Raw genomic sequence first — 27,893 nt, 5'->3', positions numbered from 1 at the left:
AGGAGACTAATTTGAGATTGATCGGGAAAGGGAGGAGAATGAAAAATCCAAAAGGGAAGAGGAATTCCTATATGGCATCATGCAATCACCTCCTCTAGAATAGAATCAACCATGTGAGATATCACCTACTAGTGAGGCAAAACCTGCTAATGCAGAGCCTCAAAGGGGTACAACAACCACAAAGATCACCTATAGTGGACAAGGGGAAGATGGTGAAAAAGCAAAGTTTAGTCCACATTACATTGTCTTCAGGAAGCAGGGAACAACAAGATTTGGATGAGCTTTATAGAGAGCATGCTTTTCATAGAACATATGGTCATCCTTATCATCCACAAACTTTTAGAGCCATCATTAGGACTGATCACTATGCTTCTCAAATGCATATTATGAGACTGATTTTTTGATACATGCCCACCAGTCATAGAATGAAGCAGCAAGACTCTTGGCAAGAATGCAGGCCATGGAAATGGAGTTGATAGAGACCATTGGAGCAAAGCATTACTAAGAGACAGAAATGGAAATAAAAGATCATGACTTGGAAGGAGCTCTAGTTGAAGCACAACACAGAAGAGTAACAAGAGTACCTCAAACAATAACATGAGAGAAATTGAAAAGTATTGACAAGGTTGGATGAAACTCAAGAAAAGTATGTTGAGAAAACAAAAGAGTTAAAGTACCTATGTGATACTTTGCCGGAAGCTATTCAATACACCAAAACATTTCAAAGCCAATTAGTAGTGGTGGTAGATACACAGATAGAGGAGAATGAAGAGAGGTTGAAAGGTTAGAAAATAAATCCAATGATAGCCAACCTTTCAAACTTAGATGCAGCCTACAAAGCGCTTGAGAAAAAGAATCTGAAAATTGCAACAAGGCAAAGAGAGAACTTAGTAGCATAGTCCATGGCCAAAGAGGAGAATTTGTATGCTAAGAATGATGAGATTAGAGCTTTAGTAGCATAGTTGCAAACACAATTGGCTAAGAAGGTTGATGAAGAGCCAAGCACATTTCAAGTTCACATGGAAGATCAACCACAAGGAGCCACATTGTTGTACATCGAGTTTTCTAGCTTGCCAAAGGTACTTGTGGATACAGATAGTGGCAAGGAAACTTGGGAAGATCGCATTCCACAAAAGGCTTGCTGCATTAAGAACATGAAGACCTCTTTGTAGCAGTAGAGCAATCCTTGAAAGATCTACTAGATGAGCAACATGAAGCATATTGGAGAAGAGCCATAGAATGAGAATACAGAATTATCCATTCCACAAATTTAAGTCTCTTAACTCCTAAGAAGATTGTTGATAAGTGGTATGCAAGAATGTTGCCATATCCCTTGTTGAAGATAAATTGATTCAAGCTCAACGAGTTCTTAGAAAACAAGGAAGCTACAAGTATCATTGAAGGTGATGTAGCCGTTGCGGAGACAAAAGGAAGATTAATGATAGTTAGACAACGTGGAGAAGAGGATGGTTGCAAAAGTACAGTGGATATTTCATCCACCTAGTAAAAGAATCAAGGCATATACGATAGGATGTATCCATGTGCCCTCTTCTTTGAGTCACAAGTTGGATATCCAATGCTTAGATTTTTAAAAAGCACAATACATTAGCTAGCATATCTGAGCTTACCACCACCAATAAGATACCAAGAGCTGAATGAAACATACATGGTGAAGAAATTGAATGAAGCCATCAATCTATTTAGAGGTCTACCAAATTTGACTTGTGTGATGCCAAGAAAAATCAGCAAGATGATGCTTGCTTGCATGTCCATAAGAGGGATTTGGAGTAGTTTCTTGATCCATCTCTCATTGATCACTTTGAAGATACATTCATTTTGTGGTAGCCAAAAATGAAATTCAATAGGACAACAAATGAGCAACCTCACGTAGAGTGCACAATGAATTCTCTACAAGTATAAAACATAGACCTTATGTTATGCTAGTTGCTTCATTATGTGTGGTTTTTAATTGTTTGAAATAGTTAAACTTATGTTATGCTAGTTGCTTTATTATGTGTGGTTTTTAATTGTTTGAAATAGTTATACTTTTTCTTTGTAGGTGGTGGGCAAATGGTCTCAAAAAGGCCAAATGGTACCATGAGCATAGTAAATGATGTGTGGGTTCATAATGAGCAAGAGGAGACCGGGATATACATCCCCAAACAAATTGAAGAGCTGAATTGAAAAATGGTGGAATTTACCCTTGATTCATCAACTATCTCAAAAGGAAGTGTACACTAAATGAGATCGACATAAAGAGATATTGTCCTTTGGATTATATATGGTCAAACTCTAACGGCTCCCGAATAGAATCAAGGTCAAGGGAAAAAGAGAAACTAGTGGAGAGAGAGAAGGGAGTTGTTCTTTGACAAAGAAGGAAAAGTGCAAAGCTTACAATGGAGGGTCACATCTATTAAAGTATGTAGCAAAACTCCCAGCAAAGAACTGGAAAACGCAAGTGAAATCCATGAAGCAAAGGAATCAAGTGGAGATTGACAAAAGGAGGATTGAGAGGAGATCCATCGGCAATTTTTCCATGACTCTTAATCACATGTTGAGGTGGCCTCTTCTCATTGACGTGAAAGTGAGACATACACAAAGCCACGCAAAAAGCTGACCCACTCCACATAGAGCAAGAGATTTTGAGTGCCTTTCCCATAGTTTTGTAGTGTACATTTGTTTGTCAACAATTATAGCATAAACGCTTTCACATTTTCTTGTGATTCTTTGTATATAGGTACAAATGTCACCATAACACCACATCACATACCATTAGTGTGTGGTGTTGAAGAAATTTCTGACAACTTGGACAACTGAAAGAGCTATAATAGGTGAGCGGTGCTCACAAGTACGTATTGTTAGCCTTATGCCACAGAGAAGAGAAAATCATAAAAACGCTTTTGTGATTGTTTTGACAAGAATTTGGTCTAGATCCATTTGTTCTTTGATGGATTTGCCTAAATTTAGGAACATCAATCTCGATATGTATTTGAGTGGGCCCCAACTAATAAGGCGAGGATTTCCCATAGGGGTAGCCATATCACTAATAAGCCCTATGGTGCCAACATGGAACAACCTGAGGTTTGACCTCATCAAAACGATGACAGATCTTGCATACAATTTTGTGAGGTTCAAAAGTACCTTTGTGGCTACTATACACAATAAAGATCTCTTTGGGGTTGTTGGGTGTTGTGAAGATTATGAATTTCACCTCAAGCGTATCCTATATGAGGACATAGCTAGAGAGTTGGCAATTTAAGGATGATAGTGATCTATAGATAGTGAGTCCAATATACAACTTAGCTTCTTTTAGTGTTTTAACACCTCTAACGCTTGTAATTTTTGCAGATAGATGTGCTTGTGGTAACCATCTTCAATTACCCTCCAAGACCCAGATCCATGTATCCACAATATGACAAACCTTAAGGAGATGCGACAACTGATGGTGAGCGTTACAACCAAAATAGCACACACGTTTTGGACACAACCTATGAAGAGAGAAAAATTTGGGTACTGGGGGAAGGATGGACATCCTATCAAAGGACCAGCACAACGAAAACCATCATTTTCTCAATAAGCAATGTACGTTAGATGTAGCTCACTATCATGAAAATTAATTTATAATCTTCTAAAAGTTAAGCTCGTCATCTTCCTTCATTGGTTTAAGGAAGCTCCACAAGAGCACAAGCTTGTAGTGTAATTAGATCTCTCATTGGGAGAATTATAATACAAAGTCCTTTTGGAGGGGGGACCAGCTCCAAGCTCAATAAGTTGTCAATCTTAATTTGTTTTGGTCTTTAATTTATGTGCATGAATTGATGTTCTAATGTGTAAATTGTGCAATGAATTTTGTCTTGCACTATTTAGGATTCTCCTCTAAAGAATTCTCTTAAGGAAAAACTCTCCTTTCATAATTTAATTATGTTCGAATTGCATGAGGAATTCTAGATATTTTGACACTCATGATGTCCATAGTACATCATGTTAAATGTAAAAATTTGTGTTCGTTTGGACAGTTGGTTGTTTAACACATTCACGCAAGCTAGGGACATTGTCTTGGATGTGTTTATAGAAACGAACATAATGGCACAAGCATGTTGTGAGCTTCATTGGCATTGTGTGATCCTTGAGTATAACAGAGAGTTATTTTTGGCTTGCTTGCAAAGAATAAATAATTCATCCCCCAATCTTGGAAATCGAAAGCTTGTAGGTACTACCACAAGGAGAGCTTTGGAGGAAAGAAATTCGCAAACGATAGTAGATAGTCAAAGCAGTGCACCATTTCTGGCAAGACCATTCAAATCTCACATCTAGCATTTAGAGGCACCTCTTCATGAATAATTTACCCAAACATTCTATCCTTCCATCCTCCTACTAGTATCAACTGCTTTTGTATAGTTTGGCATTTGGTTGAGTTATTTATAAAGGATTTATTTCAATGGCAATGCTATCATGGGTTGTTTCATTGTGGATGTGTTTCATGATGGGTTTTATAAGATTGATTACAAAAAACTTGAATCCTGGAAGCCATGTGGCACCATAGTAGAGCTCATAACATACACAAGAGTAATATACCATGTTCTGTACCTATCAACGTTTCATCTGACCGGTCCTACAATTGATTCGTAAATCCACTCTCCATTGTCTACAATGCTACATTTTGTGAGTATCGAATTTGTGTGTCTTCCATGGCTGTTAGTGTTCAGATGGTGGTAATAATAGACTCCTCCGAGAGACTATTCACGGTATTACAAAGTGATGCAACTATCACCATGAAATTACAAAATGACATTATGTAACAAAACGAACAACACTATGGTATTACAAAATGATGCAAAAACCATCACCATTTTATTACAAAATGACGTTAAGTAACAAAAATCATCTCAATCATAACGATTCATCTCATGAAACAATACTATGACATCATGAAATAACTTCATAAAATATTAATCATCTCAACCATGACGAATTATTGCTAGTCGGCATTTAGCACACATATTGATCAAAGCTTTGCCACACACCTAAAATGTACCTCATTCGGCATACATATCAATCGAATCATTGCCATCCGCTATATCTACATGCATATGAACCAAAGTACTGCAAAACACAACATATGGCATAGATATCTCCCAAGGCATGACCAAGCCCAATATATTCCTCCAATAGCCACTATCAATGCAAAACCAATCTAAAAATCCCTTACCAATGCCATGTTTGCATCACTTGCAATCACCGTATTTAAAGAAACAACATTCTTTTACCAAATTAAAAAAAAACTTGTTTTTCTCCTTGTGGACGCGGAGCGTCATGACATCGGTGTTTCAATTTTGGGAGAGCATGAGTTATATAGAGTCCACTGCAATGCATCTTTGGAGAGAGAGAGAGAGAGAGAGAGAGAGAGAGAGAGAGAGAGAGAGAGAGAGAGAGAGAGAGAGCTTTAGTTCTTGAGCTATGACAATGAGGTTTTGCAATGGTGCACTGCTCGTTCTTGCAATGTGCACCCTCCACCACCAACACCATTAATAAACATATGCTTTGCTAATTAGCATGAGTAGGGGTACCCAGCTGTAAAAGATGAAAAAACACCGAATCTGAAAGGATACCAGCACAAATCAAAATAGAGAAGTTGCGCACATCCATTAGAGGGAAGTTGAGATGGAAATTGGTTGGAGCACTCTCGAGGGGGGGGGGGGGGGGGGGGGGGGGGGGGGGGGGGGGGGGGGGAGAGAGAGAGAGAGAGAGAGAGAGAGAGAGAGAGAGAGAGAGAGAGAGAGAGAGAGACGAGGGTGGGGGGCAAGGGGCGGACAAGGATTTTATTTTTAATATTGAATAAACCGAAGCAATGATCACAACATCGTAGGCTGCTAGATTGGTTAGCTGAGATCTTTGTGAGTTGCGGCTCTGACGGGATTGAGTCCAAAACCTGCTTCTGATTTTTGAAGGGTAGGAATCCAGAGGCTGGATGTATGCCTCATGTGGGAGGAATATTGCAAAGAAATGAATAAATCAACGAACGAGCATGAATATGCTATCTACAATCCTTGTGACTATTTGACACCCCCTTGTCAAGAGGGATCGGCACGGTCCACGATCTCTGGGTGATGTGGACCGTTCGTTTATTCTCAAGAATAAAAATATTTCTAAGAAGTTGTGCCCCCACGACTTAAATCCACCACCTACCACATTGGAGGCCATGACTCTCACATAAAGCTATCGCACATCACTTGAAATGGAGGTGAGAACGAAAATGATATATCCAAAATGATGGGGTGGGGATCACATAGTGTTCACGTGGAGATCACTTTGGGATGGTTAGGGTCACACATTGGTCACTTTGGAATAGGTGGGTTCACAAGGTGATCACATATTGATTGGGATTCAGATCGTTAATCCCTATAAGAAATGCATCCATATCATCCTCCTCGTGCATAACCTTAAACTCAAGCTCCTTACGTAGGAAAACAACTTTTGTCATATTTGTACCTGCTTACAAAGAAGCAAGCCTATCACATGCCTGTCTTTCCATTCATATATTGAAGAATGTATTTAGTAATGGAATGTTTAACAAAGGTGCAATCACTATATGATCCTGTGCATCCCTAGCATCCCAACGTGCTTGCTCAGTAGTAGGCAAAACAAATCTACCAATAGAACTCCTAGAACCTACACCATCATCCATAGAACCTCGTCTCACAGCATAACCCTATACACCATCCTCTGCAACAAGGGCATGCTGCATCATGTATGGCCATAGTGGGTAGTTGTCCCCATCTAGTGTGTTCTTACAAGAAATCATGCTAAAAACACCATTCATGGGCACATCATGATCATTAAAAGGTACCATGTGAAGGATGTACCCAAAAAGGCCATACAAGAAGCAGAATGTTTCAATAATTGTTAGCCATGGCCGATAGCTACACTTGATGCAAGGACTACTTGTATCAAATATTGGATATGATAACAATAGTGTCAATGTTCACTCATACCAATTGAAACAAGATAGCATTGCATATTATTGGTAGATATACATGCATCATTCTTTGAATGCATGACATGCATATTCTATGTTTTTTTTAATCAACACCAATGATCCCTTCTTCAACACTATATAAATACATGCAACGCCAATCTTGTGATGCTACAAGAGCGTATTCAATATGGAACTTTTTCTAATAGTTTCCTATCTTTATGTATATTGGTACTAGTCCTTTTTCTAAAGGTGTACTATTGGTCACATGCATGAATTTAGTCTAATTATTGTCGATGGCAACTCCACTAATTCTTATTATGACTTAGCTAGCACATGGCTGACGGTTTAATGCTTTAATGATGGTAGTTTTGAATTCATAGGACTTTGCAGACACTATATGAAAAGACCGTTCTTAATTGTTCGAATTGTTGTATCTTTCCCTTGTTGTATTATGTATGAAAACATATTTTCTTGTTCGCATATGTATTGTGCAAAATGATGTATGAGAAACATTGATTCATATTCATTTTGTATTGGATTTGTATATAAAATGAGGAGTTTTTGTTACATTTTTTTAGTACAATTAATGTTGTTGAAATTGGGTGAGCTAGAAGCTATCTCTAGCTATGGAGGATTGAACACCACTTGAAAACTCATATTGTAGGCATGATTAAAAATTAAACAACAATATGCAAATGAACTTAATGTAGAAAAACAGAATGGATTTTGATTAACAAGAAAGTGACTACTAACTAGGATTTTAGTAGAAACTACAATGGGTATGGCATGATGAGCCCTAATCAAGTGAGTGGATCAAGGAAAGTAAGATAGAAGAAGCTTCAAATTTTCCCCTATAAGTGTGGGTTCTCCCTAGAGAGTAGGAAACCTTCTTAGCACACATTTCAAGTTTTTTACCATGTTGAAACATGAGTTGAATTGGCCTAAGGCTCAATGATTGAAGAGTGCACGGTGCATGCAGAGGGCAAGGGAGAAGAAGAACCAACACGAGCACAATGTGGGTGGAGCTCTCAGTGAGGATTTGGAATTGCCTTACTATTCCTTATTATTTTACATGATCAAAAGAATAGATAAGGTTACTACGATCAGTGTGATGGGTGTTTGGCCAGTTGGCCTGAACCCTAGCAATCTCCCACTTGAAGTTCAATGTGGCCCAAGTGTCCTATGTATGTACATATGTGAAGCATCCATGTTGCTTCACCCTACACCCATCATCTCCATGCAATGTGCAAATTGCTTGAAGGGTAGGCCCTTTTGAGAGCATCTACAAGGTTGTCATCCCTATGAACCTTGACTAGTACAATGTGCTTGCTAGCCAATATGTCATGTATCACATGATAATGGATTTCTACGTGTTTCGACTTGGAGTGACACATAGAGTTCTTCGCTAAAGCATTTGCACTTTGACTACCACAATGCAACATTGGAGTCTGAATAATGCCAAGATCTCCCACTATAGGAGGGTAGGCCCTTCATGAGATCATTTGTAGGGTTGTCATATGTATGAACCTTGACTAGCTCAATGCGTACATAAGACATACATAAGACTGCCAACTGCTAAAAAATATGGCACCTTGGCCATTTCTGCTTTCTCAGCATCAAACTTGGGAGCATCATTCTTGCTAAGTTTTTCATACGTCTGCATTGGGGTAATCAATGTAGCCTTCCCCCCTGCATATTAAAATGTTCCAAGACCTTGTGGATATACGGTTCTTGAGACAACTCCAGTATTCCATGTTTTATATCCCTCTTGATACACATACCAAGAAAGTGATTTGCATCTCCCCAATCCTTCATACAAAACTGCACACTAAGTGACTATCTCCTTACATAACCTTGGGATTACATGTACATGTCAAACTTCATGTACCACTGCCTTGAGCCCCGCTTTAGTCCATACAATGCCTTACACGATTTACACACCAGTTTTATCCTTGTAGGCTTTTCAGGTTTTCCTTCAAAACCTTCTGGCTGCTTCATGTAGACATCCTCATCAAGATCCCCATGAAGGAAATCCATCTTCATGTCCATCTGAACAAGTTCCATGTCATCAACGACTACTATTCCAAGCACAAGACGCAATGTAGTCATCTTCACCACTGGAGAAAATTCATCATCAAAGTCCATGCCTTTCTTTTGCTTGAAACCCTTAGCTACCAATCTAGTCTTATACTTAGGCTTGAGGTCCCCTACCATGTACTTCTTCTTATATACCCATTTGCAAGGCAAGGCTTGTTGCCCTCTGACAATTTTGTTAGTTTCCAAGTTTTATTTACCATAATCGAGTGATACTCAGATTGCATTTCCCGCTCCCACTTCACGTTATTTCCATCCCAAGAGCCTTTTTAACCAAACATTGTAGTGTATCCAAGATCATCAAGCTATCCTACTGAAACCAAGCTCCTAGTTAGCTTTGGCACATGTCTAACACCTTGCAGCATGAACTCGGTACCATTACAAATATGCAAGTCACATCTCCAATGCCACATATCTCAAGTTGATGAGAATCACCCAGCTTAAATGAAGCATGTGCACAAGCATAATTGGAGAACCACTCCTTGTAAGGAATAACATGAAAATTGGCACCTGAGTCAATGATCCAATTCTGTGTATAACATTCTCCAAGAGATAATAATGCCTATTGACTCAAATCAAAAGTAAATACTAGTGCATCTAATGGTTGTGGCAAGGAACATTCAACATGTGGAGACTCAATGACATTGAGCTCCTCTATCTTCACAATGCTTTTAGGAGGTGCATGACTTACGACAATGGCTTTACCCTTCTCTTTTTGCAATAAACGACAATCCTTTTTCATGTGTCCTTTCTTGTGACAATGATAGCATTCAATGTTCTTCGTGCCATGTCCATGACTCTTGCTACGCGTATTCTTGAAATCTTGAGAACGACCGCGACTATGACCTCTTTGCCATTGATGGTTTTTTGTCTACTTGTACTAGCCATATATGCATCACCATGTCCCACTAGTGTCAAGAGATTGACATTGAGTCTCTTCCGTGAGCAAAGCACTAGTAACATCATTGAACACAAGCTTGTCCTGAGGGACAGAGTTACTAATGGCAGTGTTAAACGTATCCCATGATGCAGACAAAGAGCATAGCAAGAAAATGGATTTCATTTCATCATTGAAATGCAGCCCTTTAGAAGTAACTGTGTGAAAACACTATCGAACTCATTCAAATGTGAATTGGCACTGCTACCCTCTTTCATATTCAAGCGTATAAACTTCTTCATCAAAAACACTTTGTTCGATGCATTCTTACCATCCCAAAGTGAGCATAACGACTCCCATAATTCCTTTGCAACATGTCCATGATCATAAAGAAAATGGACTCACCAAGGTGTAAGCGACTGGCTATCATAGCATGAGCATCAAGCTCCTCCCACTCATCATCGGTGTAAACACCCTCTTTACACTCTTTCAATGGCATTGCAAGGTTCTTATTGACCAAGACATCATGCATATGTTGCTTCCATGTAGTGAAGATTGTGCCATCAAGCTTCTTGTTATAATACTCTTCTATTTTAGAAGTTCCGGCCATGATTGGCTGACAAGAACAAATGCAAGAGAGTGAGACTGGGAATTTATGGGAAAATTTTTACAAAAAAATTTGGCAAAGTCTTCTTTGTTCAAAGATCAAAAACTCAACAAAATTGTTGCAATGTCAATGCAAAAAATTGCGGTAAGCAAACTTGAGGACTCGCAAAAAAAACGTGGTAGTCTCCTATGTACGAAGATCAAAATCTCAAGCAAAATTCAAGACAAAATCAACGTCTGAAGTATCAAGTGTGCTCTCTGGGCATAAACTAGCATATACTGCAGCTCAAAGGAATTGTTGAATGACTGTCAACTTAGCGTCAAATCATCTATACCCATCTATACATATCCTATGGTAAGGCCACAACTGGGGATCTCCAGCAACCTAATCCACCTCACACTGGGTAACCTGGTCCCCCAATGCTCGGCTTCAAAAAACCTCAAGCAATGACCCTCACAAAAGGTTATGCAAACACGAGTAGCCACAGTCTTAAAATGGGCTCTTCCGGACTGAGTCTCAAAAAACGCTTCGGACAACTAAAACAAGCCAAAATCGGTTTCACAACGATATACAATGGCAGTATCCGCAACACAACATACATCCAAAACGTGGAACTATCACTGCAGGACCACAGGTTACACACTCAAATAGGCCCCAATGAGTATGCAAGAAAAAACACAAAACCGATTCCTTGCAGAGAGTAAAACACTCTCAACAAAGCACAAGCACGCTCAAGTGCTAGTCATGCATAAACCATATGCATCCAAAACTCCCACTGAATTGTAATGGTCCAAAGATACTCGCAGACCTGCTATGTCTAGAGGGCAAACCATAAATATACAAAACAAAAGAACAATCAAGCTCAATTTGAGCTCTCTGGATGCAGAAAATCGATTCCAAACACACTTTAAATCACCACAATATGCATACATGGTTTGAATATCTATCTGCAACTTCCAGATACCTTACAACCAGTCAGCAATATCTCTCAAACTGTTCAAAATTTGCAGAAACTTCCTTCTGCAAAATTGTAGATCTCACAAAAATGGGTAGGCATCATGAAAATGGACATGAAACGTGCTCCTTTTACAGGTCGAATCAGTTCTGTAAAAATTTGCAGCTATTTATCCTTGACTTGCAAGTAGTCTGTCAAACATACAGCAAGAGCAGTGCAAAATTTGGAAAAAAAAATTAACTAGAAAGTTGTAGATCACAATGTTTCCTGCAAGAGTAGTGGAAACCAAGCTGACCTTTTACTTGCTCAAGTTTTTGTTGCAAAACAGTGCTGAAAATTTCACTGCTTCGTCACATTCTCCGTCGCAACGTTGCAATGACGCAAGGCCTTCACTCCGGCTCTAATACCACTTGAAGAGTGTGGTGGTACATGCGGAGTGCAACGGAGAAGAAAAGCAAAGACGAGCATGATGTGGGTGGAGCTCTCAGTGAGGATTTGGAATTGCCTCACTACTCCTTAGTATTCTATATGATCAAAAGAATAGATAAGTTAGTACGGTCAGTGTGATGGGTGTTGAATGATATGTAATGACCTTGGGTAACATTTTATCCAACATCTCCTCCTTAAAATGATGTACAAGCCTAGGTGAAGGTGTCATTAACACCCTCTGGTCTCTTTAAAAACACAGGATGCCTCATTGAGACACGTTTCACTAGACAGTTGTAATTCTAGCTTACCATCGATCAACCTCATGCACTAGCTGGTATCAAGAGCAGAAGAGTAGTGTCTAAACTACACCCCAATGATCAAGTGAATAATTAAATGTGATGGTTCCTTTGGCCTTATAGCCCCTCCCCCTTACATCATCTTCTCATATGTCTTTGAAAGCCTTTCCATTTTTTATCCTATGATAGTTTGCAAAGTACATTGGGAGTCGCATAAGGTGTCTTCAAAACTTATTCATGCTTTTAAAAGTGAGCTTCAATCTAGCATTATTAAGACAAACACATTGTGCTTGGTGTTTAAGGAATGGTCTTTGTTACCATAGTATGATAGTGATGTGTGTGAAAAAACTTAGGATCGTCGATGAACTTGTTCTTTCTTTAGGAGGGTTTTTGCCCTCAGTTTCTATATGCACCCATCACTCTTGGACAAGTCTTATCTTTCTATTGGCCCACTGAGTAATCCTACATGTGTTGTGTGCTCTCAAGCTTTTCCTTTATCTTCTAGCAATTGGTATCAAAGCAAGCTTTAACATTCAGAGCAGCATTGCCGTCGACCTTCCAACTCATGTTCTTCAATTGAGGTGATTATTGATGAGCATTTGCACGTCTACATAAACTTGAGTAGACTGAAGTGGGACGTGCAACATAAAATATTGCCAATAGTGGGAACAATGGTCGAAATGGCCCCAAGATCGAAACTTTATGTTGCTGAAAACCCCTACCAAAGTGAAGCAAGTGGGACTCAAATGCTCCAATGAGACATGGGCTTGAGACATCTGTGGCAAATTTAAGCACCACGTGGATGCATTGAGCGAGGGACATGTGGTGGATGATGAGCTGCCATCCAAAAAATGGCGGCTCACCATCATTTAGCATATGTTTTTTTTTAAAACAACATATTGTAAAGGCCCTAATAAAGGATAAAGGATTTGGAACGAGAGGTGGGGGCATGGGTTCAAATTTAAGCGCCACGTGGATGCATTGAGCGAGGGACATGTGGTGGACAATGTGCTCCCATCCAAAAAATGGCGGCTCACCATCATTTAGTATATATATAATTCTAAAAACAATATATTGTAAAGGTCCTAATAATAAAGGGGCAAAGGACTTGGAATGAGAGGTAGGGGCATGGGTTCAAATCTTGTGTTTACTTATTTTTCCAAGTACAATGTCTTCGTTAATTCGGTAACTTCACTTCATACACTTCTGCCTTTGTAGGGCGGATAACTAAGGAGTATGAACTTCAAATGGGCAAAACGAGTAAATTAAGAAGGATCCTAAAGAAACCCATAAATAAATAACTTTATCAAAAACCATATTCACACAATAATATTTAAAGAATATGCAAAGCTCGAACTCACTAAAAACCATCAGAGTACTCTTCAATTTGTGAATTAGAGCAATGAATACCACTGTTCAAAATCTCTTCAACTAATGAAGTAATTAAACTAGGTCATATTCTTGAAGAGCCAATAGACTCCTGTGTAGGTTGTAGAGACAGTTGATACATGAATATCTACATGTGGTGTATGGTTTAGTGGTCAATTGGACCGAAAACAAATGCACTGCTAACTTTTGTCGGTCTCTTTATCGACCTTTTTATAAGTGTACAGATGTGCACAAACCAAGTATAAGAAAAAATTTCCCAGGCTGAGCCCAGCTAGCAGCCAGAAGAAATAGTCAATGTGACCAATATTGAGATTGTCGGGAATCCATCCGGGCGCTCCCCCTTGTGTGGTCACAGTTGTGACAATCGAGAGGATTAAAGCGCTCAAATAGCTGCCCAATGCATTCGAAGCAAGCGCAAGTGCACTGCATAGGCTCCTTGTTGCATCTGGCGATTGATCATAAAAGAACTCCAACTGCCCAATGTACATGAAAACCTCTGAAGCACCCACCAAGAAATACTGGGGAATTTGCCAAAAGATGCTCATAGGCACAGGCACGCTCGTGTCCTCAAGAAGACTACTCTCCTGCGCTATCCTTAGTCGTCTTACCTCGACAACAGCCGCAGCCACCATCGAGAAGATTGAAATTACTAGCCCAATGCCCATTCGCTGAATTTTTGTAAATCCATGCTCATGTCCTGTAAACCTCCGTGCCAGAGGTATGATAAAAATGTCGTACAAAGGTACCCACACAATTACACTAAGTGTGTCAAATATTGATAAAGCTGCAGGTGGAATACTGAAATGAGGGCCCATGGATGTGTCCATTGTACTTCCTTGTTCCACAAAAAGTGTTGACATTTGTGAATAAACTGCTGAATAGACTATGGAAGTAGCCCATATCGGAAGCATGCCGAGGATCAACTTCAGTTCCTCCACTTGTGTCACAGTGCATAACTTCCATGAATCAACATCCACCCCGTCCTGTGTAATAACTGCAGCTTTGTCGAGGCACCTGCAATGAACAAACAAATTAAAATATGGCACATGCTGCCGTGCCGTGCACTTTATCGGACTTCCGATAAACAATTCCAAAAAGTGAGTAAGCCGTTTTGTGGTGAAAATGAGTGAGCCTTTTTGTGGTCATTTTGCTGATCTCTATGCTTCATCACCTCCTCCAAATGCATCAACACTTCCAGCTCAAGAGCTACTTATAGCTCATGTAACGCTGATTTTAGATCCTTAACAAGCTCATGTATAGCTGATTTTAGATCCTTAACAAGCTCTCTTATTGGAACAGCTATTGACAGCAGAAGAGTTAGCTTCTAGTCTGACCAAGGTGGGCTCCCTCAGACTATACCTTGCATCCCCCTTTTCTGCTGTGTACCCTACCTAGGGCTAGACTTCAGCTTCAGAATTCCTATTTTCTGGTGCTCAGAAGCGCTCTTGACAAGCACCCTTGCTTCCTTGCACGCACCGCCATCGTCTCTTTCCTCCTGATAGCCTTCTTTTCTCTAGTGTCTCTTTGCGTCTAATCCTTAGCACCCACTCTTGCACCATGCTGATAGCACAATGACACCCTGTATATGCAAGCTTGCACTTTTACAAGGATATGCATAGGGATTCGATGCTCAAAGTGTGCACACCATCATTGAACCATTCTTATGTTAAAAATGTAATCCAGGAATTTCTCCCTTAGTGTGCTTATTAGATCATCCTTATAAGCTGAATACTGCTTCAAACTACAATGCATAACACAGACATACCAAGTTCTGGCTTATACTTACAGCAGTGTATTGGTGTGTTCAAGTTTGCGACTCCCTGGAATGGGGGATTCCTTTGTTTCATGCAGCTTATTGGGATCTGTTGGTACTGTCTCTCTCTGTTTCCTTGAAGCTGCAACACAAACTTGTAGCATACGAGTCAAAGGACTCCCACCTGCCTTTTGATGGCGGTACAGAGGAGAACCAAACACAAAACTGCAAACAGCAATTCCCATAGCAGCAGCAGGAATTCCAAAACCCCAAGCCCAGCTGAAGTTATCTTGAATATACACAAGCACACTGCTTGAGATAAGTGCTCCAATATTGATGGAAAAATAAAACCAGTTGAAAAAGGAACTCATCCTTTTGTGTTCGGTTGCATCATTGTTATCAAACTGATCAGCACCAAATGATGACACACAGGGTTTTATGCCTCCGGTGCCGAGTGCTATAAGATACAAAGCAATATAAAATACAGATAATTGTCCTGCTGTTGCTGTACAGCTTGAGCAGCTTGATGGACTCAGTGCTGGAATGGCTGCTGTTAATGTCAAAAGAGTCATACCCTACATATACAATGACCATTTTGTGAGAAGCATACGGCATGTGCCTTTTTGGTAAAAGTTTGTTGGGAGCTTGCAGACGTACCAAGAAATAAATTGAAGAAAAGCAAGCAATTGTCCAATATCGTCCCCAGTGCGCATCCGCGATAAAGGCCCCAACAAAAGGTGCTATGTAGCAAGTGCCTACCCATTTGTTGACATTACTTGCAGCAGCAGCATTGCCCTGCTTTAGAACAGTCGTCAAATATGTTACCAGATTGGTACTGATACCGTAGTACGCCAGCCTTTCACAGCATTCATTTGCTGTAAATCAGAGAGCACCAAAACAAACATTAGCATTCTCAGAATTCTTCAACATCTGTTATGCAAGACCTTTCTTCATATATGGATGTCAATTGCCTTAAAGAAGCAAAACAACACTGCAAGCGCGCACGCACGCATGCATGTGGATACACTAGTCCCCCGTGCGAGCACCTGCGCGCGCAAACGAGCATGGGTCTATGGGACCTAAGGAATCAGGATTGTGTAGGAATGATGAGAAATGTGTTGATCAGTAGCATCCTGTGTTGCACACCTTCGCAAATGTTGATTATATCTATTGTTTCTGTCCTAAGTGCCTACTCGTCACTCTCTCACTATAGTGCAAGTGTGACATCATCCCTTCGTTTCAAAGGAACACCTTGCCACAAAAGATGCACCCCTTCGATTCCAAGGCATGTCTAGTTATTTTTTCCTTCAAGTCCTTGTTTCTTCATGCAAAGAGCATGCAAGTAGGTAGCCATTCTGAGAAGCCAAAAAGTAGTCAAGTGGGAGAGCGCCTGAGCAAGAAAAGGAGCTAAGAGCATGGTTCTAAAAATCATTGTCATTATGGGATTATACACATGAAGACAAAACTTGAATGGCCCATCCTCCATAACACTTCAAGTTGCTCTTTCCCTAACTGCACAGCAAGACGGATAAGGGGGACAAAGCTGAGCTTTTCTCCTGTTCCTTCACCTCCTAGGTGTCCGAGTGTTAAGGAAAAGGCTACACACGCTCAAAACTTACCACAACGATGACAATATCCTCCAAATTTTATGAGTTGTATGATTAAGACATGAAACAGCGAGTTAAAAACCAAGACAAATAGAATTAGCTGTATCTACTGTACAAAAACATTTGATCGGGTACTAAAATATTGCGAAGAATTGCCAAAACAATATTTGCATAGAGCTGAACAGCACCTAGGATAAAGCGGCATGCCTTCCAACCACCCGTCTTGGCTCGCAATGCTCGGTTTCCATATATATCTGTGGAGCCATCTTCAGTATATAAAGTGAATTCTGCCTTCATGTCTGAGTGCTTAAGCTCTTCATCTTCTAGAAAAACCTGCCAATCAACATCAAAAGCTACATGAAATTCGTGTGCAGAAGTAAAGCCAAACTTATGCATTGGACATAACTTGGGGACTTAAAACTCCACAAAGCTTGTAGCACCCTCCGACCAAAAGTTGTGCACGCGCACGTAGTTAACTACAACAATATATATGACAAGACAGTTAAAACACTCAATAATACTGAAATTGAGCGGAAAACTGCACACTTAACTTCCGACAGTAGCCCAATAGGGGCAGGCAGCCAGCCGGTTAGGTGATCTTCCTTTTCAGGGCACCCATCGAGGCCCTTGAAGGTGATCTATGTCAAATTCGACAATGTGGAAGCGTAGAGACCAAGGGGAGAGAGAGAGAGAGAGAGAAAGAAAGAAAGAAAGAAAGAAAGAAAGATTTTTAACGTCTATGTCAGGCCGAAATCGGCCTATGAGACAAATCAAATGTACATGGTGTGTATGTCATCCGTCTATCGGAAAGACAAATGAAACAAAACTGATACAAAACTGAACTGAATGTAGGTAGTGGGGTATCTGAGGAGGGATGGAGCTCTATCTATAGGGGTATATGCATGTCTATATGCTCAAGGTAGTACAATCATGAGAATGCATCAAGCTATCTAGCTCCATCCTGTACTAATGGGGGGATGTAAGATGTGGTACATGGGCGGGTCTGGTGCCAAGGCTGCCCGGATGAAAGCTGTCGGGTCGGCCCTCATTTGGGCCACTCACTCCTCAGTGGCACGGCGCTCCCGGGCTCGGATCTCCTCGATCTGTCGGTGGTGGGAGCTCGCGCCCCTGTAGCCTGTGACTCGTGGTCGTCGTCGTCTAGCTCGGCTCACCTCCGCCTGTGGGAGTGTCACTCCCCTCTGAGTGTCTGGTGGGGGAGGGGCGATAATCCTCTGAAAGAAGTCTGTGAGCTGCGACTGTCTCCCCTCTGTCTGTGTAGCTGTGTGTGGCTGTAGTAGTGTGTCCCGATGGCTCTGTATCTCTAGTAAGAACCGTCCGAGCTGTCTCTGATCCCGAGAGTCCATGATCTCTCGGAGAGTGGGCTGTCCTCTGAATATGGCCTCATACCTGCCTCTGATCTCAGTGTATGCTCTGCATCTACATACAAAGTGCTCCTCACTCTCCACCTCCTCTGTGCAGGCTCTGCAGACGCGCTCCTCCCTGGGAACACCAGTATGTCTCCCGATCTCAATCTCTAACCTGTGTGAAGCCACTCTCAGCTGACCAATCGCCACCCGTGAGCTATGTGGCATATATGTGTCCATGTAGCGTGGTCTCTGTATGAACCCCCCAGGCAATATGGTGAGAAACTGGTCTCTGTAATCTGACATCCTCGTCCCCAAGCCAGGTGACTCCCAGACTCTCCTAGTGTATAGCTGCCACAGAGAGAGAGAGAGAGAGAGAGAGAGAGAGAGAGAGTCTCCCGAACCAACCAACCTTGGCAATGAATAACTGATGATTATACAATGGGGGCAATGGGTTGCATATATACCCATCTAAGTATACTGCCCTACCCAGACTTTGACAAATAAGTAAAATAAATACCTAAAAGCCAAAATAAATAATGGGATCACATGGTAGTTCAGCATAACTTTTACACCCTCTATGCAGCTCATAGTGGACATAACTGGTGAGACCAAGTTGATGAAGAAGCATCGTCTCCCCACTTGTCCATAACAAAGGACCAGAAGGACCCGGACTGGTAGGCCTGCCGCCTCCCACATATTGGGTGCCTTAGTCTGGCCCATGAGGCCCGCATAGATGCCAATGTGGCACGCCACTATGTCAATCTCCTCCAAGGTAAGCTCATTGGGAGAACTAGCTGGTCAATTACCCACCGAATGACCCTCTTAATGCCGCGCCTTAGGTTGGCTAGGGTGGCTGCACCAATGCCATTCTTTGGCACGAGTCGCGAGTAACTGGGAAGTTCTGCATATGAGGTGGCGAAGAAGTGTTGCACGGGGCATTTACAGTTGAAATATGCGCTATCTTCCGGGCTAAATAAGCGAAAGAGTAGGTCACATGTGTTGGTTATAGCCTTGCTCTCCTCATTGAGAAGATTAACGAGCTCTTCGTATCGAGAGGGGGTGGCAGCCAACCTCGATAACCCAGAGCCCAATTGGCTCGATAGAGGATAAGGCAGGCCCGCCAAAGTAGTACTAGGCAATAAGGGTGGCAGCCCGTAACTTGTTTGCGCGGGAGCCTTCTCCTCTTGGAAATAGAGTCCCCCCCACCTGTTCCTTTAGGCCCTCCCTTACCTTGATGCAAAGCACTGCCCACTGAACCATTTGGTCCTCCGTCCATATCTCCTTCCTGCAATAGGCCTTCCCAAGCTCCGGATACTGCTTTAAGAATTCCAAGGTCCTCTCCACTTCGGAGGGGGTTGTTGATCCAAAGACTCGCCCTCATTCACTCCCACGACCGGTTCTTCTTCCATGATCAGCCCCCCCTCTACGATAGATAGAAGGCACCCTCCCGTTTCGGGCTCATCATCCTTTCCCTCCACGTATTCCCTGCTGGATAAAATATCAACACTATCGACACCGTCCACGCCTTCAATGTGGTCGACCGTCTCTCAGCCTCCTTGTTCCCATCCTTCCTTGTCCTCCTTAAACCCAGGCCAAGGATCCGTTTTCATCAGGTACCGCATCGAACCAGTTATTTTGTTCTTCCTTATGGGTTCCCCATAACCGAGCCTTGGCCCTTGCACTACTCTCCCTGTGGATCTCCTCCTAATAACAACATCGCGATATCCTTGCGACCATATAATGTCGTCTAACGCATTGGTTAAATGGGATCGGTTCTATCCCATTCGCATCTACATAGAGGATATAATCCTCGTAGAGAAACCCGGGGATTGGCACCTTCTTTGCTCCTAGTGGGATTTCGGCCCCCGTGTCATACCTCACTTTTTTTGTTACCCACTCTATCAGCCCTGAGCAGTCCGCCCCGCCTCCGGTTAACTCGTTAAGGGCTTCTACACTGTGACCTATCCCGGTCACAGTAACTAGCCCGCTGGCGCCCCCCTTAGCATTTCAATGAGAAAGGGATTGCGGCATGTCACTGCGGGGGAGCAGGAGAGAGAGCCCACTTGCTACTCTATGCAATGAGAGTGAAGGAGAAGAGGAGAGTGGCGCAGAAGAAGCACACGCAGAGAAAATACGTGAGAGAGAGAGAACTCGTAGAAGTTTTGGAAAAGTCACGATAGTTACATTTGGGCTTGACCTTTGAGTATATGAGTAAGTGACTAGGGGGCCATTCACACTTGGGCCACCTCACTTATAAGTCTTTTAACTTATAAGTTAATTAGTACAAGGCACTTAGGCCTTTATTCCCTAACAACCTCCCACCTAAAGGCAATGTACCTTGGGAGATCAAAGAATCAGCTAACTATGATACATCAGTTGATCATGCACTTACTCATCCAACACCCATCATCTGACGGCAATATGCAAACCGCTCTGCTGGAAGACTCTTGGTCAAAAGATCTGCAGGATTGTCATCTGTGTGCACCTTGACAAGTGTAATGCTCTTGTCATCAAGCACACTCCTGATAAAATGATACTTCACCTCTATGTGCTTTGTCTTGGCATGAAAAACAGGATTCCTTGCAAGCATAATAGCACTCTGACTATCACAGTGTAGCACAGGAACCGGTGACTTAAAGCCAAGCTCTTCTACCAAACGCATGAGCCACAAAGCTTCTTTGCATGCCTCAGTGGCAGCCACATACTCAGCCTCAGTGGTAGACAAAGCAACACATTTTTGCAGTCTAGAAATCCAAGAAACTGCACCTCCTGTGAATGTAAACACATATCCAGAGGTAGACTTCCTGCAATCTGGATGTCCAGCAAAATCTGCATCTGTAAAGCCATGCACAGATGTCTCACTCTTCCCAAAACAAATGCACAAGTCTTTAGTGCCTTTCAAGTATCTCAAGATACACTTCACTACTTCCCAATGCTTTTTGCCAGGATTGCTCATGTACCTGCTTACCACTCCCACCGCAAATGCAATGTCCGGACGTGTAGCAACCATAGCATACATCAAACTGCCAACGGCTGATGCATAAGGAATCTTAACCATTTCAGCCCGCATATCATCTGTGTTTGGGCAGTCATGTGCAGTCAGTTTTACATATGGAGGCAGCGGAGTACCAAGTGCCTTTCCCCCATCCATATGAAAACGATGTAGCACCTTATTAACATAATCTCGTTGAGATAGATACAAACGCCTGTTGGGTCTATCTCGAGAGATACGCATGCCCAAAATATGATTAGCATCACCAAGATCCTTCATGTCAAAGCGATTCTTTAAGCTTTGCTGTAATGCATCCAACTCCGTGACATTTTTACCCACAATAAGCATGTCATCAACATACAAAATCAGCAATAGAAGAGATCCATCACTTGCTGTTTTGATATACAAACAGTGATCAGAATTACTTCTTTTGTATCCTTGAGACCTCATGAATGTATCAAACTTGTGATACCATGCACGGGGAGACTGTTTCAAACCATACAAGCTCTTCAAGAGTCTACATACTTTCTTCTCTTGCCCCTTTGACACAAAACCTTCTGGCTGCATCATACAGATTATCTCAAGCAAATCGCCATGCAAAAACGCTGTTTTGACATCCATTTGCTTTAACTCCATATCTTCAGAAGCAACCAGGCCTAAAACAAGACGTAATGTGGCAAGCTTTACAACAGGAGAAAAAATCTCATCAAAATCAACACCATGCTTTTGCTTGTACCCTTTAGCAACCAAACGTGCCTTCTACTTAGAAGAAGCATCAGATGTGACCTTGGTCTTGTAAACCCATTTACATGGCAGAGCCTTATGCCCTTTAGGCAAATCAACCAAGTCCCATGTATGGTTTTTCTCCAAAGACTGCATTTCCGAAACCATTGCTTTGAACCATTTCTTACTGTCTTCCCGTTGCATAGCCTCTTTATAGCAAGACGGCTCACCACAATCAATAAGCATGACTTAGTCCAAAGACGGTTCATATCTATCGGGGGGCCTTGTCACCCGAGTAGACCTACGCACCCAATGATCCATAACACGTGGATTTTCAGCCTGTAAACCATCAAAAACAGCAAGCTGTTCAGCCGGTTGCATCGCAACAACGGGCGGTCTAGGAACATCAACCTGTTCCCCTACCTGTGGTGCATCAATGACAACTTGTTGGGGCTGATTTTCAGCAGCTAATGGCTGATTTTCAGCACCATTTTCAGCATGTAAAGGCTGCTGAACATTGGGCCTTCTTGGCTGTCCATATGTAACATCTTCACGAAAAACAACCCGGCGCACTTCCTCGACCTTTGTGGGCTGTTTGTCCATGCAATTCTCATTGAAGATGACATCATTGCTGCGTATGATTTTTCGTAATGCGGGATCCCATAATCTATACCCCATTTCACCATCCTCACCATATCCTAGGAAAATGCATTTATGAGACTTTGGTTCTAGTTTGCTGCGCAGTTCACTCCGGATGTGAACATAGGCCTCACAACCAAACACTCTTAAATGTGCATATGAGGGTGGCTTGCCATACCACACCTCCTCAGGCACCTTTCCACCCAAAGCCTTGCTAGGTGAGCGATTAATCAAGTGAATAGCTGTTTGCACAGCTTCTGCCCAAAAACCATGAGGTAATGCAGCATGGGACAGCATACTCCGAACTTTCTCTTGGATAGTCCGGTTCAACCTCTCTGCAACTCCATTCTGAGAGGGATTAAAAGGAGCCGTGAGCTCTCTTTTAATACCTTTAGTAGCACAAAAGTCAATAAATGCTTTTGATACATACTCCCCCCCACTGTCTGAGCGCAAAGACCTAAGCTTCTTGTCAATTTGATTCTCAACAAACGCAAGAAACTTCTTGAAAGTATCCAAAACATCGCTTTTAGCACGTATTGGATACACCCACACCTTACGTGTAGCATCATCGATAAACGAGACAAAATATTTCTTTCCCCCTAAGGACAACTGTGGCATTTCACATACATCGGAATGCACTAAGTCTAACCTGTCAGACTTCAAAGAAAGAGACCTTTTGTGCGGTGTTTGACTGTGCTTACCATAAATACAGTGCTCACAATGAGAAAAATCAGCATACCTCAAACACGGCAAATAACCACAACGAGACAGAGTTTCCATTCCTCTTTTACTCATGTGTCCCAACCGGCCATGCCACAAAGAAACACTTGGCTGCTCGGTTACGGCGACAACATGGTCACGCACACTAGATACATGCAAAGGATACAAAGTGTCCGATTTACAACCCTTGGCTACAATCCGGGCCCCTTTACAAATTTTCCACTTGCTATCACCAAAAGTGGTGTGATAGCCAGCATCATCTAGCTGCCCTGTACTAATCAAACTCTTCTTGAGTTGTGGCACATGGCGCACTTTGTGCAAAACAAAAGTCATACCATCAGCAAAGGAAAACTGGACACTGCCAATACCTGCAATGTCACATGCATAGTTGTCTCCCAAATAAACAGTGCCCTGCACCTCACCTGAGTACTGTGTAAACCAATCCCTATGAGGTGTTACATGAAAGAAGGCACCTGAATCAAGAATCCAAGTATGCATGTCCACATCAGACCCCATAGCAAGGGTATGTGCATCCACAGAAGAGGCATTGAGTACATCAGTGCTGCTGTCACTGTCACAACTACTAGCAACATTGATTTCCTCAATCAACACAGTGCTCTTCTTGGCATTTCCCTTGTCCTTTGCATCAGTTTCAGCACCCTTGTTCTTCTCTTTCTTCCACTCATAGCATTCCCGTTTATAATGCCCTTTCTTTCCACAATGATGACACACAACATCTTTCCTACGAGATTTGTTGCGTGCCCTGTCCTTACTGTCAGATTTCTCCCTCTGTTGAGACCTGCCTCTCAAGTGCAATGCATTAGAAGACCCACCTGTGGTGTTCTTCCTGTTCATCTCTTCCATCAAGAGAGAACTCTCTACATCTGCATACTTAAGTGACGCACTTGAGTTACTAAGAGCTGTCCGGAATACATCCCAACTCTCGGGCAATGTGCATAGCAGAAAAGTAGCTTTGAACTCCTCATCAATCGTGAATTTCAGCTCTATCAGTTGGCTGAAAATAGACTTGAATTCATTGAGGTGCACTGACATGTGCGTGCCCTCCTTCATGCGGAGATCCATAAGCTTCTTAAGCCAATACACTTTACTGGCAGCACTCTGCTGTGCATACAACTCGTCTAAACGCTTCCACATGCTCCATGCTGTCTGCTCATTCTCTACATTGAAGAGTAAATTGTCAGACACCGAAAGCATGATCGTGGAGCGAGCCAACTCGTCCACTTCTTCCCATTCTTCAACCTCCATATCATCCGGTTTCACACCCTGTAACTTAATAGGTTTCGTCTGTTTCTTCTGCAACATCACATTATAACATTGCTTCTTCCATATAGCAAAGTTATGGGCCCCTTCAAGCTTGCGAATGTGCAACAAATTGCCACTTTCACTGCTAGAAGCCATTCTGAGTGATTGCAAACACTGAAACCTTGTTTTGCCGACCTAAACACGCCCAAATGTGCGCAATCGGGCAAAAAACAGCTTGCTGTTACAGAAAAACAACGAGCAAATTTCACGCGAAATCACCCCAAAACGGCGTACATTCACTGCCAAACCCTTACCAAAGGTTTCCACAAGGTGTATACATCATTTGCTTGCTGAAATTCCCTGTTTTAGGGCAAAAATCAGACCTGTAAACACTTGTTTTGCTGAATTTTCAGAACCTCGTTGGTGGAAACACCTGTAAGATTGACCTGTGAGACTTGCCCTAATGAAATTGCATCAAATTGACCCCGAAATTGGTCAATTTCAGCAGAAATAGGCTGCTGTTCGCCACTTTTTGAAACCCTAATTTTGGGGAAACTGTCACCGGAGGTCGATTCTACACGGTGAGAGGATCCCTTCGCGACAGAGTTGATCGAAAACGGTTGAATATCCTTCCCGCAGCGAGCAAGAACAGAATTCTGATCTGTGTTGCGAAAATGGCTCTCTTGGAAACCCTAAAGCTCTGATACCATGTGCGGGGGAGCAGGAGAGAGAGCCCACTTGCTACTCTATGCAATGAGAGTGAAGGAGAAGAGGAGAGTGGCGCAGAAGAAGCACACGCAGAGAAAATACGTGAGAGAGAGAGAACTCGTAGAAGTTTTGGAAAAGTCACGATAGTTACATTTGGGCTTGACCTTTGAGTATATGAGTAAGTGACTAGGGGGCCATTCACACTTGGGCCACCTCACTTATAAGTCTTTTAACTTATAAGTTAATTAGTACAAGGCACTTAGGCCTTTATTCCCTAACAGTCACCATTCTAGGTGTCTGTATAAAGAGGAAGCGTCTTCTCCCCCCGCTAGATCGGTCCACGTCGGGCCACCTCCAGTTGGCCATAAGTAATAAGTGGGCGTCGGGCTTAACCGACATAGCGGGCCTCCCTTTAGCCTCTACTGTTACCCTCTCGTTGGAGCGCAACTTTTTTAATATGCTGGCGGTCACATTACTTGGTTGTCGAGTAACATCTAGGAAAAGCAGCAAGTTCTTTCCTTCTAGAAGTGTCAGCTCAAATCGATTGGCTATCCGGCTCACGTCCATGCTCTCACACCTTTCCCCTAGGATGTACTCCAAGAGCTCCATTAGGATCGACTTCCCCGTGGCCCCGGGCCCCCACAAAAAGAGACTGCACTGCTCCCGGGTATCTAATGTAAAGACTAGCCTCGGGAAGGCTCTCAACAAGCTTAGCTTTAGGACGTCTCCATCCATCAGGATGGTAAGGAGGAAGCTTTTCTGAATAGGGGTCATTGGTGTACACATATCCAGCTCAATACCTGCATAGCTTGTGCAGACACACGAGGGGCTGGGCCGGTGTAACAACGACCCTAACTCGTGAGGGACGAGGACCCCGTTGAGAAAGGGGAGCCATGCATCAACCGTCCTGGCCCGCTTAAAGAGCCGACGCAGGCGCTCCTCTACTGATTTAAGAAGATGTTGGGAGCTCATTCTCTTCCTTTGGGGTCGTGTCACAAAGTGATGACGTGGCGGACAACAGAAACCCTAAAATTCTTGCAAACCCTAATTTCTGCCAGAAACCCTAATTTCTGAAAATCGCAGAGGCGGATTATTATTATTATAAAAAAAAATTGAGCGACGCAAATCTCAGCTTTTCGCTTTGATTTGGGAGAAAGAAAGAGAAAAAGAGAACTTACTTTTTACTGACTCTCATTGAGAGAGAGAATCTGCTTTTGCTTTCAAGCTTTTGGGGCTCTGCTTTTGGGCATCCCTTGTAACCTTTAAATTAGTGGTGAGGGCCTCACTTCTCAGGGCATCTGGACGCAGAGTCTGAGAGTGAAACCCTAACCGCTCTCTTGTACTTTGATGATTGATTAATACAAAAAAAAATACCAAAAGGGGGGCCACTCTTTGGGGCCAATATCTCTAGGCACGGAACTCCGCCAGGCCAGTGCAAATCTATTGTGATCTGTGAATTGTTTCAAAGTGGCTATTTGGTGCTGTCGCGGTTGATTCTTGACTTGAAGTGTCCAAGTCTGTTACACGTCGTGTGAACACGGCCCCCATCCCCTTCATCTCCTCCTGTATCTTATTGAGCATCTCGTAAGCCCATCCGGGCGGGCTATCCTACCTTTGGTTTTTATACTCATACAACTATTCATCTGGAAGCAGGTAAGTTCGGGTATCCTTAAACCGATCGGTCAATAACGCCCCTATGTGGGCGTCCAGCTCGAGGTCCAACTCGGTCGTTCCTCTCATCTCTTCGCCCGCCTATTCTTCTACTCGCTTTTCAAGGATCCTTAATAAATCGAGCTCCTTTTCCTTTTCAAAAGGGGGGTCGCAGAGATAGCGAGCTTGAAAAAGGAGGGTCTCCTTTTGCATAGCCCAGTTACCCATCACCTGCCCGTAAAGAGTGTTCCACCGGATACCCTTAAGAATAGGCGCTCTAACCTCAGCTACGCAGCCCTCTTTGGCGGGCCAGAGAGGACACGGGAACACGGCTAACCCGGCCAGGGGGGTTCTCTTATATACCTCACGGCCCTCTCCCAGGATGGTTATTCTTCCGCTGAAGAAATACTCTACACGGGCGCTTGCTGAATGTCGGGGTGGTGAAGCCCAATGTGCCGCGCCTGAGTGTTGGGTGGCCGGAGACTAACCGGGAACTAACATTGACCATTCATTCTATACAAAAGAATAAGGACTCATAACCCTAACACTATTGTGTTTGGAGTCCACCCAAATCTGTGCCTCCTCTCTTCTCCATTGTTGCACACACACACACGCTCTCGCCCGCACTCTTCAACTGGTATCAGAGCTCAGGGATTGGGAGCACCATTGGAGCTCAGCGGGGAAGCAGGCAGAGACAGCAAAAACTGCAGCACGTTTTTGCAGATCTGTTTTAGCCTATCAAAACGTCTTTATTCAAGCCGATTCCCGCGATTCCCGACCGATTTTTTGCTCTCTTCAACTTTGCAGAAGAACGTTTTCTCAAATCTTCACCAATTTTGAGATACGTC

At 42.6% G+C, this 27,893-nt stretch overlaps 1 protein-coding gene and 1 pseudogene across 1 annotated transcript in view; both read right to left on the bottom strand.

Annotated features, from left to right (window-relative positions):
* Positions 1 to 13,591: 13,591 nt before the first annotated feature.
* The window catches only part of LOC147441162 (protein NRT1/ PTR FAMILY 8.3-like), a 34,334-nt gene continuing 20,032 nt past the window's right edge, over positions 13,592 to 27,893 (bottom strand). The window contains exons 2-5 of the mRNA XM_086482858.1: positions 17,172 to 17,316; positions 16,034 to 16,251; positions 15,410 to 15,951; positions 13,592 to 14,637 (exon numbers count right to left, since the gene is read on the bottom strand). Of these exons, the coding sequence (XP_086338984.1) occupies positions 13,803 to 14,637; positions 15,410 to 15,951; positions 16,034 to 16,251; positions 17,172 to 17,316 (1,740 nt within the window). The 3' untranslated portion in view covers positions 13,592 to 13,802. The remainder of the gene's footprint in view (positions 14,638 to 15,409; positions 15,952 to 16,033; positions 16,252 to 17,171; positions 17,317 to 27,893) is intronic.
* On the bottom strand, positions 17,355 to 25,962 carry LOC147441164 (uncharacterized; annotated as a pseudogene).

The sequence above is a fragment of the Adiantum capillus-veneris genome, chromosome 15, assembly GCF_014529385.1.
Source record: "Adiantum capillus-veneris isolate H3 chromosome 15, ASM1452938v2, whole genome shotgun sequence".
In the NCBI taxonomy this organism is placed as follows: Eukaryota; Viridiplantae; Streptophyta; class Polypodiopsida; order Polypodiales; family Pteridaceae; genus Adiantum; species Adiantum capillus-veneris.
The sequence above is the reverse complement of the archived record's forward strand: the minus strand, read 5'-3'. Positions and strand labels throughout refer to the sequence as shown.